This window comes from Coregonus lavaretus (assembly GCF_964263955.1).
Source record: "Coregonus lavaretus genome assembly, chromosome: 7".
In the NCBI taxonomy this organism is placed as follows: Eukaryota; Metazoa; Chordata; class Actinopteri; order Salmoniformes; family Salmonidae; genus Coregonus; species Coregonus lavaretus.
In genome coordinates this window covers 22,318,106-22,332,354 of record NC_139994.1, presented here as the reverse complement: position 1 = coordinate 22,332,354, position 14,249 = coordinate 22,318,106, and the positions used below count along the sequence as shown (strand labels likewise).

Here is a 14,249-nt window from a genome sequence, read left to right as displayed (position 1 = left end):
CTTGTCACTCTACAAGCCCAGCAGAGCTGCGCCAAACGGAATTGTGGCCGGGCCCGGTTATGCATTCATTCACCAAGTACGGTGTGAAAGAAAATAGAGCCAATACAGTACCCTTTTTGGATTGACACAATAGAGGAGAAAATTGTATTGGATCTCCTTAGATAGGCTACCGAAATACATCAATAATCTTGTATCAGTAGAATATTATAGGTAAAGCATATAAAATACAAAAGAGGGATTTTGTTGGTGTTTTGGAAGGTTTCTGTTGCTTATAATCCATGGAGGTTATGTAATCTTGCAGAATTCCAATATCTTTGCTACCTCGGTTTCGGCCTAGACTATACTAGTCAATTTCAGATAATGAGTCTGCTCGGAAGAGGGAAGCGGTTCCAATTTCAAACAAAAACAAGTCTCCATATACAGAGGATTAGGACGGAAGGAATAACAGGATTTTTTTTATTTTTTTTAAAATAAAACAATTACAATTGATAGGTGCAGCTTGTAACCACACTCTGCAAAGCGCTGGACCGCGCAAAGTTACCAATTCGATTGCGTCGACTTTCCAATTTTCTACGCGTGATTGAATTTTGACGCGAAAACCTGAAGCAACCCAAAGTTGGAGCTCCTAACCTAAGAAGTGCAATCCTCTAGGTGGATATTTTTCGTTGTACTTGTAACAGTAAACCGACATTGTACATTTATATATATATATATTTTTTAAATATCTTATTCATCCACTGAGAAGCCATGCCGAGGTCGAATAGGCAAAAAGAATATAAGCCTGGGGATCTCGTGTTTGCGAAAATGAAGGGTTATCCACATTGGCCCGCGAGGGTAAGCAACTTCAGACTTTTCTTCTTGCTAAACCAAACGCTAATAGTAGGCCTATGTCTTCTTGTTTCTATTCCACATGTATATAGGCCTATCTGCTAGATCAGTTCAATGAGGCCTACCCCCCTGGTCTTTGGTAAGTTTATTTGCGAATGACTAAGCGCTGTTAAATAGGCTAGTGACATTTTTTTTGTACATTCGGTGTTTCATTTTGTGAAATCTAAAGCAGTAAACAATTTTACTGTAACCTAGCAAATGCCGTCCTGAATACTATTAATTTCGCAGAGACGCCGTTTAATTTAACCATTGATACGAGGCCTAGTATAGGCTGTTCGATAGATCCTGGCTTCAAGTAAACAAACATATCATTATATTCAACTTGTGTAACAAATAGGCTCGAGTACATTTAATTACCCTCGACTTCTAGGATATTAGGCTATTCCAAGTCCAACCAGTAGCATTTTACAATGTGAATGTGATACAAAGTTGCGACTTGACGAGTCGCGAAATGGATACTTTGAAATATTGTAACTGAGTTTGCTACAGTGTGGGAATTCCCGAATGGATAATACACATGACCAAAAGTATGTGGACACCTGCTCGTCAAACATCTCATTCCAAAATCATGGGCATTAATATGATGTTGGTCCCCCCCTTTGCTGCTATAACAGCCTCCACTCTTCTGGGAAGGCTTTCCACTAGATGTTGGAACATTGCTGCGGGGACTTGCTTCCATTCAGCCACGAGCATTAGTGAGGTCAGGCACTGATGTTGGGTGATTAGGCCTGGCTCGCAGTCGGAGTTCCAATGAATCCCAAACGTGTTCGATGGGGTTGAGGTCAGGGCTCTGCAGGCCAGTCAAGTTCTTCCACACCGATCTCGACAAACCATTTCTGTATGGACCTCGCTTTGTGCACGGGGGTATTGTCATGCTGAAACAGGAAAGGGCCTTCCCCAAACTGTTCTGTCCTTGAGCTGTTCTTGTCTATTAATGTTCTGTATTATGTCATGCTTTCGCAACAGCTAATGGGGATCCTAATAAAATACAAAATAAATACTAAACTGTTGCCACAAAGTTGGAAGCACAGAATCGTCTAGAATGTCATTGTATGCTGTAGCGTTAAGATTTCCCTTCACTGGAACTAAGGGGCCTAGCCCGAACCATGAAAAACAGCCCCAGACCATTATTCCTCCTCCACCAAACTTTACAGTTGGCATTATGCATTGGGGCAGGTAGCTTTCTCCTGGCATCCGCCAAACCCAGATTTGTCTGTCGGACTGCCAGATGGTGAAGCGTGATTCATCACTCCAGAAAACGCGTTTCCACTGCTCCAGAGTCCAATGGCGGCGAGCTTTACACCACTCCAGCTAACGCTTGGCATTGTGCATGGTGGTCTTAGGCTTGTGTGCGGCTGCTCGGCCATGGAAACCCACTTCATGAAGCTCCCGACGAACAGTTTTTGTGCTGATATTGCTTCCAGAGGCCGTTTGGAACTCTGTAGTGAGTGTTGCAACCGAGGACAGACCATTTTTACGCGCTTCAGCACTCGGCGGTCCCATTCTGTGAGCTTGTGTGGCCTACCACTTGGCGGCTGAGTCGTTGTTGCTCCTAGACGTTTCCACTTCACAATAACTGCACTTACAGTTGACAGGGGCATCTCAAGCAGGGCAGAAATTTGACGAACTGACTTGACAGTGCCACGTTGAAAGTCACTGAGCTCTTCAGTAAGGCCATTCTACTGCCAATATTTGTCTATGGAGATTGCTTGACTGTGTGCTCGATTTTATACACCTGTCAGCAACTGGTGTGGCTGAAATAGCCGAATCCACTAATTTGAAGGGGTGTCCACATACTCTTGTGTGTGTATATATAGTGTATTTGGCGGCAGCGCCATTGTTTGATTGTCTGGCAGCAATGCATGAGCCTATTTTAAGGGTCATGTAAATGGTGTACCGGTATTTTAGCCTAGACTCCATTGCAAATTAGGGGAAAGTAGGTGATGTATTTTCATTAATGAGAATTGGCATTGTTTATTAAAAAAATAATATATATATATATAATCTCAATCTATTCTCGGGCAAAGGAGACCACAAACAACGTCTGAATTGGTGCTCTATGAAAATGTTTCTCCCTCCCTGTAGCATCCCTAATACATTGAAGTGTAATTAACTGTTTTGGCAACGTGGATTAGTTTCAAGTGAATAGTCTACCAATTTCTGCAACAACCGCAGTTGGAGACTTCTGAAAGTTTCATTAATTTATTTTCATTAAAGGTCATGCCCAAATAATATTGGGAAATTATCAGCTAAAACTTGAAAAAAAAAATAGTCTATTCATATTTTACAATGAGTAGGCTATGCCTTTTGATCACAAAAGCATTGTATGTCTTTGTATGACTAGTTAGTGCATACAAGTTCAGGCTTCATGCTGTGTTTGAAAATGATCTTGTAAATGTTAATTCAACAACCAGCTTTACTTATCTATGGCAGAATGTGTTTTTAATTTAACCTTTATTTAACTAGGCAAGTCAGTTAAGAACAAATTCTTATTTACAATGACGGCCTATCCCGGCCAAACCCGGACGACGCTGGGCCAATTGTGCGCCGCCCTATGGGACTCCCAATCACGGCCGGTTGTGATACAGCCTGGAATCGAACCAGGGGGTCTGTAGTGATGCTCAAGCACTGAGATACAGTGCCTTAGACCGCTGCGCCACTCCGGAGTGTTATTTGTTCATTTGTATTAATTTTGCATTGCTCATGATAGCAGTATACAGTGCATTCGGGAAGTATTCAGACCGCTTGACTTTTGACTTTTTCCACATTTTATGTTATAGCCTTATTCTAAAATATATTACATTGTTTTTTTCCTCATCAATCTACACACTACCCCATAATGACAAAGCAAAAACAGGTTTTTAGAAATTGATTTAAAAAAACCCTGAAGTATCAGATTTACTTAAGTATTCAGACCCTTTACTCAGTACTTTGTTGAAACACCTTTGGCAGCGATTACAGCCTCGTCTTCTTGGGTATGACGCTACAAGCTTGGCACACCTGTATTTGGGGAGTTTCTCCCATTCTTCTCTGCAGATCCTCTCTAGCTCTGTCAAGTTGGATGGGGAGCATCGCTGCACAGCTATTTTCAGGTCTCTCCAGAGATGTTTGATCGGGTTCAAGTCCGGGCTCTGGCTGGGCCACTCAAGCACATTCAGAGACTTGTCCCGAAGCCACTCCTGTGTTGTCTTGGCTGTGTGCTTAGGGTCGTTGTCCTGTTGGAAGATGAACCTTCACCCCAGTCTGAGGTCCTGAGCACTCTGGAGCAGGTTTTCATCAAGGATCTCTCTGTACTTTGCTCCGTTCATCTTTCCCTCGATCCTGACTAGTCTCCCAGTCCCTGCCGCTGAAAAACATCCCCACAGCATGATGCTGCTACCACCAGGTTTCCTCCAGACGTGACACTTGGCAATCAGGCCAAAGAGTTCAATCTTGGTTTCATCAGACCAGAGAATCTTGTTTCTCATGGTCTGAGACCGTTAGGTGCCTTTTGGCAAACTCCAAGCGGGCTGTTATGCCTTTTACTGAGGAGTGGCTTCCGTCTGGCCTTTCCAAATCATGTACAATCAATTGAATTTACCACAGGTGGACTCCAATCGAGTTGTAGAAACATCTCAAGGATGATCAATGGAAACAGGATGCACCTGAGCTCAATTTTGAGTCTAATAGGGTCTGAATACTTATGTAAATAAGGTATTTCTGTTTAATTTTTTATATATTTGCTTTGTCATTGTGTGGTATTGGGTGTAGATTGATGAGGACATAAAAAAAGTAACGTAACAGAATGTGGAAAAAGTCAAGGGGTCTGAATACTTTCCAAATGCGCTGTACTTACTGTACATTACAGCAATTCACAGCCAGATGCATAGAGGGCACTGTTACAAAAGTTGACTGTTGGAAACTAGGGAAAATGTTCATCAGCATGTCCTGTGTCAAATGCCAGATATTGGGTAGAATATTCAATAAACCTCATTGGACAGATCTCACAGGTGCAATAAGCGTCATATAGCTACTTTTCTCTTGAAATGTGACCTTAGCCTACTACAGAACTCCCATTAAGTTCAGGCAATTCAATAGAAATGGAACAGAGAAGTGGCTATTAAGAGGCTATCGTTCAGTTTGGGGGCAGTTTAATGGGTAAAATATACAGTGATAGCCATAATGACCTTTCTGCTATCAGCCTATGGTAACCATAGATACAGGACATGGCTGGTCAGATCTCTTGAACAATGCATATACCCCCCCCCCCCCCCCCTCTTGTTTTCTGTCTGTCTCTCCTCCCACTATCCCTCCCTCCTTGCCTTTACCAGACTGCCGACAGTCAACACCCCGCCCCATCAAACACACACAACGGGCACTATCTGGGCACACCTATAGGGCCCCTTTGGCATGATGGCTGTCAGGAAGCAAGGTGTCACAGCAAGGCAGGCAGTCCGACGGGCATGGTGACACAGGGCCCAACCGTTGTCACAGGGCTTCCTGTACAACACACCCTAGCTGTGTCCAGATTCTCCACTCTTCTTCCAAAGTGTGCACTTGCACACTCCCTGTCTTGGATTGGCGTTAGCATTGGCTGGATGGAGTTTCCATCGTTGTTAAATCCACGATGTGGAGTGTGCAAGTGAACACTTGGGGAGGAGACTGGAGAATCTGGACCCAGACCCTCTTCCTCAGAGAAAGATCATGGGTACCTCTCAATCCTCTGTAGTCTAAATCTCCTCTCCTTGATCTGAAAACACAAGGTAGCCTAAATTTTGTTGGAGTGTGTCCCTGGCTATCCATAAATAAAAATAAAAATCGTGCCATCTGGTTTGCTTAATATAAGGAATTATAAATTATTTATACTTTTACCTTTGATACTTAAGTATATTTTAGCAATTACATTTACTTTTGATACGTAAGTATATTTAAAACCAAATACTTTTTACTTGTAGTATTTTACTGGGTGAGTTCCACTTTTACTTGAGTCATTTTCTATTAAGGTATCTTTACTTTTATAGTATTACAATTGGGTACTTTTTCCACCACTGCAGGAGTATCAAGCAATAATGTAAAGTTCATATGGCTCAGTAGGTTGGAGAGTGGAGTTAGAAACCTTTGGGTTCAAGTCCTGCAGAATACCTTGTTGAACATGCCAATGCTTATTTTCTTACTCAATGGTTATACTGTTTGGGCGAAGTAGCCATGTTTTCTCTTACATGTTTGACATAAAGGCATCTCTTTTCCCCCTTAGATTACAACAGGAGTATTGTATCATGTGCTCATCAGAATTGTATCTTGAGTGTGCCTGTGGATACATTCCATGTAAACAATTATAATCCTTTGATCTTACATAGCTTTGGATAAAAGCAGGTGTGTGAGCATATAAATGTAATTATAGATAAAAGTAGTACTAATTTAGGCCTACTTCTGAAATATTAATTCTTAGAATTTGGAATTCTATTTCTGTGTGTGTGTGTGTGTTCAAGTAGGGCACCTGCAAATGTGCAACTACACCAAAGAATGTCAATGTGAGCATGCAGAAAACTCACTACACACACAGTTGAAGTCGGAAGTTTACATACACTTAGGTTGGAGTCATTAACTTGTTTTTCAAACACTCCACACATTTCTTGTTAACAAACTATAGTTTTGGCAAGTCGGTTAGGATATCTACTTTGTGCATGACACAAGTCATTTTTCCAACAATTGTTTACAGACAGATTATTTCACTTATAATTCACTGTATCACAATTCCAGTGGGTCAGAAGTATACATACACTAAGTTGACTGTGCCTTTAAACAGCTTGGAAAATTCCAGAAAATGATGTCATGGCTTTAGAAGCTTCTGATAGGCTAATTGACATCATTTGAGTCAATTGGAGGTGTACCTGTGGATGTATTTCAAGGCCTACCTTCAAACTCAGTGGATCTTTGCTTGACATCATAGGAAAATCAAAATAAATCAGCCAAGACCTCAGAAAAATAATTGTAGACCTCCACAAGTCTGGTTCATCCTTGGGAGCAATTTCCAAATGCCTGAAGGTACCACGTTAATTTACATTTACATTTAAGTCATTTAGCAGACGCTCTTATCCAGAGCGACTTACAAACAAACAATAGTACGCAAGTATAAACACCATGGGACCACGCAGCCGTCATACCGCTCAGGAAGGAGACGCGTTCTGTCTCCTAGAGATGAACATACTTTAGTGCGAAAAGTGCAAATCAATCCCAGAATAACAGCAAAGGACCTTGTGAAGAGCTGGAGGAAACGGGTACAAAAGGATCTATATCCACAGTAAAATGAGTCCTATATTGACATAACCTGAAAGGCCGCTCAGCAAGGACGAAGCAACTGCTCCAAAACTGCCATAAAAAAGACAGACTACAGTTTGCAACTGCACATGGGGACAAAGATCTTACTTTCTGGAGAAATGTCCTCTGGTCTGATGAAACAAAAATAGAACTGTTTGGCCATAATGACCATCATAATGTTTGGAGGAATAAGGGGGTAGCTTGCAAGCCGAAGAACATCATCCCAACCGTGAAGCACGGGGGTGGCAGCATCATGCTGTGGGGGTGCTTTGCTGCAGGAGGGACTGGTGCACTTCACAAAATAGATGGCATCATGAGGAAGGAAAATTATGTGGATATATTGAAGCAAAATCTCAAGACATCAGTCAGGAAGTTGGTTGCAAATGGGTCTTCCAAATGGACAATGACCCCATGCATACTTCCAAAGTTGTGGCAAAATGGCTTAAGGACAACAAAGTCAAGGTATTGGAGCGGCCATCACAAAGCCCTGACATCAATCCTATAGAACATTTGTGGGCAGAACTGAAAAAGCGTGTGCGAGCAAGGAGGCCTACAAACCTTACTCAGTTAAACCAGCTCTGTCAGGAGGAATGGGCCAAAATTTACCCAACTTATTGTGGGAAGATTGTGGAAGGCTACCAGAAACGTTTGACCCAAGTTAAACAATTTAAAGGCAATGCTACCAAATACTAATTGAGTGTATGTAAACTTCTGACCCACTGGGAATGTGATGAAAGAAATAGAAGCTGAAATAAATCATTCTCTCTATTATTCTGTGACATTTCACATTCTTAAAATAAAGTGGTGATCCTAACTGACCTAAGACAGGGAATCTTTACTAGGATTAAATGTCAGGAATTGTGAAAAACTGAGTTTAAATGTATTTGGCTAAGGTGTATGTAAACTTCCGACTTCAACTGTAAGCGTTGGGTTATCAGTACATCTGTGCATTTTCCCAGATGTGCATACACATTCACAGCACGCAATACAAAACAAAAAATCTTTACTGTTCTCAAAACTAGCCCATAATGCCAAACATGCACACACAGGTCTGTCTGTTTTTGTTGTTCAGCTCAAATTGGGTGAGGGGGGGTTGGTGAAGAGACTCCTTAATTTGCCACTGGGTTCAGTGCCCAATATTTGCCTTTGGGGGGGGGGAGACACCATTTTCACATAACTCTAAAAGGCAGTCATTTACACTATGTGTGTATTTGAGTGAGAAAACTAAACTGTGTGTGTCAGTCATTAAAGCACTTGAAACCTGGCCTCTGAAGTGAGAGTGTGAAGTACATTTTTAGTTACCTAATTCTTAAAGCAGCACGTGCCTTTTTGTTTACGCTAGTCTGTCTCTTTTTTATTTGTTTCAGTAGCCAAACAAAATATTTTATATGTACTTCCATTGTTTGCGGTAGCTCCTGCAATTAATAAATCTCCATCTTTTGCGCTTTTTGTTGAAGTTTTTGCCCCTAGTTGTTTAGTTTGATGAAGCACTCACTAACAATTACACTCACTGTTTCCTTCTTCCGCAGATTAACGAGTTACCCGAAGGAGTGGTCAAGTCCCCCTCCAACAAGTACCAAGTGTTCTTCTTTGGGACACATGAGACGTAAGTAAATATTGTTTTTGATGCGTTTAATCCTTTCACCTAGTCTTGCCCAATTCCAAATGAACACCTAGCCCCTACCTTCTATACACTTTTGGAGATATGAGAGGCTTTGATAGGCTAGTCTGTATTTTCACCATATTACTTATACCTATCGGAGAACAAGTTGGAGCTACCAACATATTGTTCCTTACATCTATCAAATTTCCCCAGATCTCCACGAGTGCATTAGGCGGTTCATTTGGAATGACACATTAGCCTTTTACCTGGTAGTTCCATAGAACAGTATTTTGAAGCTCTGTAGGTGGTTGCATGCGTCAACCTTTGAACTTTCTAACCTTTGCCCTCTCAGGGCATTCCTGGGTCCCAAGGACTTGTTCCCCTATGAGGAGGGCAAGGAGAAGTTTGGCAAGCCCACCAAGAGGAAAGGCTTCAGCGAGGGTCTCTGGGAAATTGAGAACAACCCTACAGTGATACACGAACCCGCAGGCTATGAGGTGTGTGCTTAGGAAAGGGGCGTGTCTGTTTGTGTGCCTGCTGACGTGCGTGAGCCTTTGTTCCTGTGTGACACATGATGGCGTATGATTTTAGCAAATATTAAGACGCACACCACACAATGTTTCTCTTTGCTATTCTGGGAACACCACAATCCTACTACTTCATCCTCAATTATGAAAAGTACTCCCAAATACACATTTACCTATACTCAACCTCAGCAAATACAGATGTGCATTGGGAGTAGTTCACCACGTTTTCCAGCCTTAATTCTGTTCTTTCTCCCCCAGTCAGCAAAGAAGGAGACCCCAACAGAGGGGGCGGTGGAGGCAGGAGGGGGACGAAAGGGGGATGCAGAAGGAAGCAGTGATGAGGACGAAGGAACCCTCGTCATCGACGAGAAGAATGACAAGGGAGGGGCCAAGAGGAAAGCTGGGGGTTCCGGCGAGGTAAGTGTCAAACAGTCACAAGTCAAGTCAGTCTAACAAGTAGAAACATACACCATATCGCTACTGTATTTGTTTATGTTTAGCCAATTTCAATTGATTGGGCATTCAAATGGCTGAGCGTTTACAAAGAAAGTCAATTGGCGATATGGCCACTATTGTAGGTAGCAGTTTGTGGCAATGTTCCCTCTAAGCTCCTTCAGGACTGCCATGAAGAAGAAATGCCAGCCTGTGCAGAGATGCTGATGCACAAAATATAACTTTATTGAACTTTAGTTGCCCTGTTAGTTTACATGATCTCTCCTGAAACAGATCAATGTTTCCTTCTACAGTAGTGTGGGAATTGTGATCAAATGAACATATCAGCCTTTTTCAATACAACAAACCTAACTTGGCAAGATTGTCAGTGATTTTGTTGTAGGCAGAGCGTATCAGAATAACATTCTATTGTATTGACAGGCACAAGCAATCTTTCAATCACCCGTGGTCAGAATAGAAGCGCTTTTGAGATCAAAGAGCAGAGTCGTGTGTGCAAATGTTTTCATATTCTTTGCTAGTTAGCAAGTTATTAGGCAGGTTATAGCTAATATTTGGTCAGCAATAGGGGAGTGATTGCTTCCTACAAGAGCACAAACCCTGTACGTTTCTAGCCATCTTTGAAAAGCAAGTCGGGTAAAGAGCTTTCTTTTTGTCTTAAAGGGGCAGTAGTGTGTTTTGAGACAGGCTTGAATATACAAAGAAGCCAATAGGCAGAGGGTAGCCAATGTTTTTCTAATTCTCTGTATGGTAATAATAATGATACTTCTATTTTGCAAAGTATTTTCTTGCACCATACATCACAATACAATACAATTTCCAGTCACATATTTGGCCCATGGTGTTTACTGTTTACAGACCATTTTTTCTGTTTTCTGATAAGTGACTTAAGCTTTCAGACAAATACAAAACCGAAGGTTAATGTTAAGCAAGCATAATGTTTTTTTAAAAGTCTCATGGAATACAGGCCTACATTGAACACCATAGGCTACTGTAGGCTATATCATAGCTCAATCAATAGCTATTTTCATCAGAAAATGTTATGCGATGCTTTTGATCCATTGTTTTTGTTTGTAGGCCACTCTGAAAGTCCTAATAGGCTCTAAATAGCTTCAGTAGCCTACTTGGCCACTTTCTAAAACTAACTGAAAGTGTGCACAGCCTCCGTGTTCACAGTAAAAAGAGTGCTGGAAGTTGCACAAAATGCTCACAGTGTTCAAGATTCCGCTCATAAGACCTGAAATTTGCTCAGTGCCAAATTTTTTTTTAGGGAACATTGAATGCTGGTATTGATGAAGAACTGCCTCACAGGCAATGGCGTGAACATGTTCTGCTTTAAGCTGCATTACATATTCCATAGGAATATTCGGTAGCATTTTATAATAACTTGTAAGAAAGTAAATAGTTTATTCATAATGTATTCATAATTACTTCCACATTTGTAAATGTTAGTAAGCTAGTTATTCACAAATTTATAAACAACCTTTTAAGTATGTAATAATTATTCATAATTTCTTGAGTGAACAGTGTACATTCTCATAAAAAAATGGACAAGCCATTGGTAGACATTCCAGCTGTACCCGATGCTCCTTAAAGACGGAATCTGCAGTAGAGGAAATAGTGCCACTGTTTATTATTATTATAAAGCGGAGGTGAGGAGCGTCGCGCAACGTGGAAAGAAAATGTGCAGAACATATTCTGCTGTTCTGTCGCGCGTGCAATGATGTCCGAGGGGGAAATAAACTGTTTAATGTTTGTAGTAACTTCTTTGCTGTAATATTGCAAACGGACATGGCAGTTTCACCATTAAGGATTCCGGCATTAAGGTTTCAAAATGGCCTAGAACATATAATTGGTTAAACAATCATACACTACAGAGGATGTTTAAGGAAATCTATTTAACATTGGATTCCAAAACAGTCACACTGTTGGAATAGTGCGATGTGTAACTTCAGACGCGCTCTATACTGAGTAAAGCAACAGTTTCGTCTGAAAACAGAAACATTACCCTGTTCTTAACAGTGAATTTATAATAAAACCAAAGTGTGGATTGCAGTCCATAGACTGCTTACGTGGTAAGAAAACAAATACCTGAATACCGTATATAATTTCGCTTAACTATCCCATTATGTTAAAGTTACTACCTTTAAAGGTCTAGTTGTCTCCTGAGTGGCGCAGTGGTCTAAGGCACTGCATCGCAGTGCTAACTGTGCCACTAGAGATCCTGGTTCGAATCCAGGCTCTGTCGCAGCCGGCCGCGACCGGGAGACTCATGGGCGGCGCACAATTGGCCCAGCGTCGTCCAGGGTAGGGGAGGGAATGGCCGGCAGGGATGTAGCTCAGTTGATAGAGCATGGCGTTTGCAACGCCAGGGTTGTGGGTTCGATTCCCACAGGAGGCCAGTATAAAAAAAATTAATAATATATGTATTCACTAACTGTAAGTCGCTCTGGATAAGAGCGTCTGCTAAATGACTAAAATGTAAATGTAGTAAAAGTGAAGCCAAACAAAGTGTGAAAATAGTCTGCGTTTAAAAGACTGAAGCACTGGAAGCATTTAAAGGTTATACATGTAGCATTTCTACTTGCAAATCATACATGTAACATTTCTACCTCAATCACATATCAGTTGTAATGAAGAAATAAAAATCCTCTAGAGAAAAACTGGCTGGTCTAGCTAGCTGTTGTGTGTAGGCTACATCTCCCTGTTTTATGATTAGTTCACGTTTGTGAGGTTGACATTTAGCAGAACATTTGCATTACAACACTTCCTCATTTACAAACAATCTTCTATATATTTCCTTCAACATCCTGTGTTGTGGGCTTATTCTTTTACCATTGATATGTTCTAGGTTCTTTTGAGACCTTAAGGAGCATCAGATACTGCTGGAATGTCTACCAATGAATTAATTTTTGTGAGAAATTACACTGGTTCACTCAAAACATTCATAAAGTATAAATGATTAGTAAATGGTTTATAAGGACCTATATTAAACGTCTTATAAATTATTTTATGGATCATTATTACTTTAAACGTTGTTTATACATGTGTGAATAACTAGCTTACTAACATTAACAAATGTGGGAGTAATGATTAATAAATTATTATATGCTTTATTACAAGGTGTTATTATAAAGTGCTACTGAATATTCAATAGAAAAGTGGCAGGTGTGGGTCACTTTGCTTGTCATAATGAAACTATCCTTGCATGGCATTTTTAAAGGTTTTTAAGCGGTTATTTGAAACAGAAAAGGAAAAAAAACGCTAACGAAAATAAGCAATCGTATGTTTGCCAGAAACATGGCACTTGAATAAGGGTGATGTGTCTTTCTCTTTCCCCAAAGAGCTCTCCTAAACGACCTAAGGACACAGAGGGCAAAGGTGATTCGAAGGTTGATAGTAAGAAGTCTGACACCGACCTGAAGCTGAAGTTTAATGACAAGGCAGGGCATAAGCCCAGTGCACTGTCTTCTGTGGGCGAATCAAAGCCAGAGGGCCATGCAAAACCACCGTCCGAGGGCCAACTAACATCAGAGAAGGTGAGGGAAGCTGTCTTTTGGCTGTTGAGTTACAGAGATATAAAACAACCTTTTTTTTTTACCCTTCACTATATGTTTTACACTAATCTCCTGTTCGGAGAAGATCTATTCATTTGTTCATACATCAGGGCCTGACCCAGAGTGAGTATTCTAAAAGCCTTGTAGTTAATGTGGCCTGTTATTTTGGTTGATAATCTTCTGTGCTTGAACGAACGAAATTCATCAAATGAAGCACTTTGCTGTTCTACACGGGATAGGTCATCAATATATAGTGTATAGTACTGCACTGGCAATGAGGCTTTCGACAAACTCACACCTTATCCACTTAACTTTGAATAGTTGGTGTTGTTTGGTTCATATCCAACATTATTTAAAACATGAAAATTACTGATGCAATGTAACATTTTCTCCATGCTTTCTTTTCAGCCTGTGATGGACAGTGCTTAACATCAAGCCTCCGAGGATGACCAAGGACCCTTGGTTCTTCTCCATGGAATTTTGGGCGTCAACATACAGTAATTAGCTCATCTTTGAATGATAGGTTTCTGCTGTTTAAGTAACTGGAATGTGTTAAGACCTAAATAGAAATTGTACTTGCTATATATATATATATATATATATATATATATATATATATATATATATATATATATATTGAAAGGCAAAAAACCTTGCTTGCCAGTTGGGGATATTGTATATCCCAGGATTGAAATTGTTGTCAAATCAATAGTGATGAGAAATTCAAGCCTCAAGAGGAAATTAGTTTTGGATGTATAATTTCCTCTTTTTTTTGGGGGGGGGGGGGGGGGGCAATTATGTCTGGCTGCTAGGTGTCAAATGCATTACAGTTTAGAGAGTACACATGCCTGACGGTGTCTTAACAAGAATCTGAACATAAGCAAATGAATACAAAAACAACACAATTTCGGGGAAATCTAGTAAACA

The 14,249-nt window shown here is 40.7% G+C and overlaps 1 protein-coding gene across 1 annotated transcript; it reads left to right on the top strand.

Moving 5' to 3' along the window:
• The first annotated feature begins 384 nt into the window (after positions 1-384).
• LOC311132639 (hepatoma-derived growth factor-like) lies at positions 385-13,928 on the top strand. The gene is made up of 6 exons (XM_084165891.1): positions 385-834; positions 8,715-8,791; positions 9,141-9,285; positions 9,574-9,732; positions 13,110-13,304; positions 13,731-13,928. The coding sequence occupies exons 1-6, from the start codon at positions 748-750 to the stop codon at positions 13,749-13,751; spliced, it is 684 nt and encodes a 227-aa protein (XP_084022017.1). The 5' UTR covers positions 385-747; the 3' UTR covers positions 13,752-13,928.
• Positions 13,929-14,249: the final 321 nt, after the last annotated feature.

What these genes read in the sequence shown, in the direction of transcription:
- LOC311132639 (XM_084165891.1), top strand. Translation starts at nt 748, where the DNA reads ATGCCGAGGTCGAATAGGCAAAAAGAATATAAGCCTGGGGATCTCGTG. An exon ending in ATCCACATTGGCCCGCGAGG is followed by an intron (nt 835 to 8,714) that starts GTAAGCAACTTC and finishes CTTCTTCCGCAG; the next exon opens with ATTAACGAGTTACCCGAAGG. An exon ending in AAGCTGGGGGTTCCGGCGAG is followed by an intron (nt 9,733 to 13,109) that starts GTAAGTGTCAAA and finishes CTTTCCCCAAAG; the next exon opens with AGCTCTCCTAAACGACCTAA.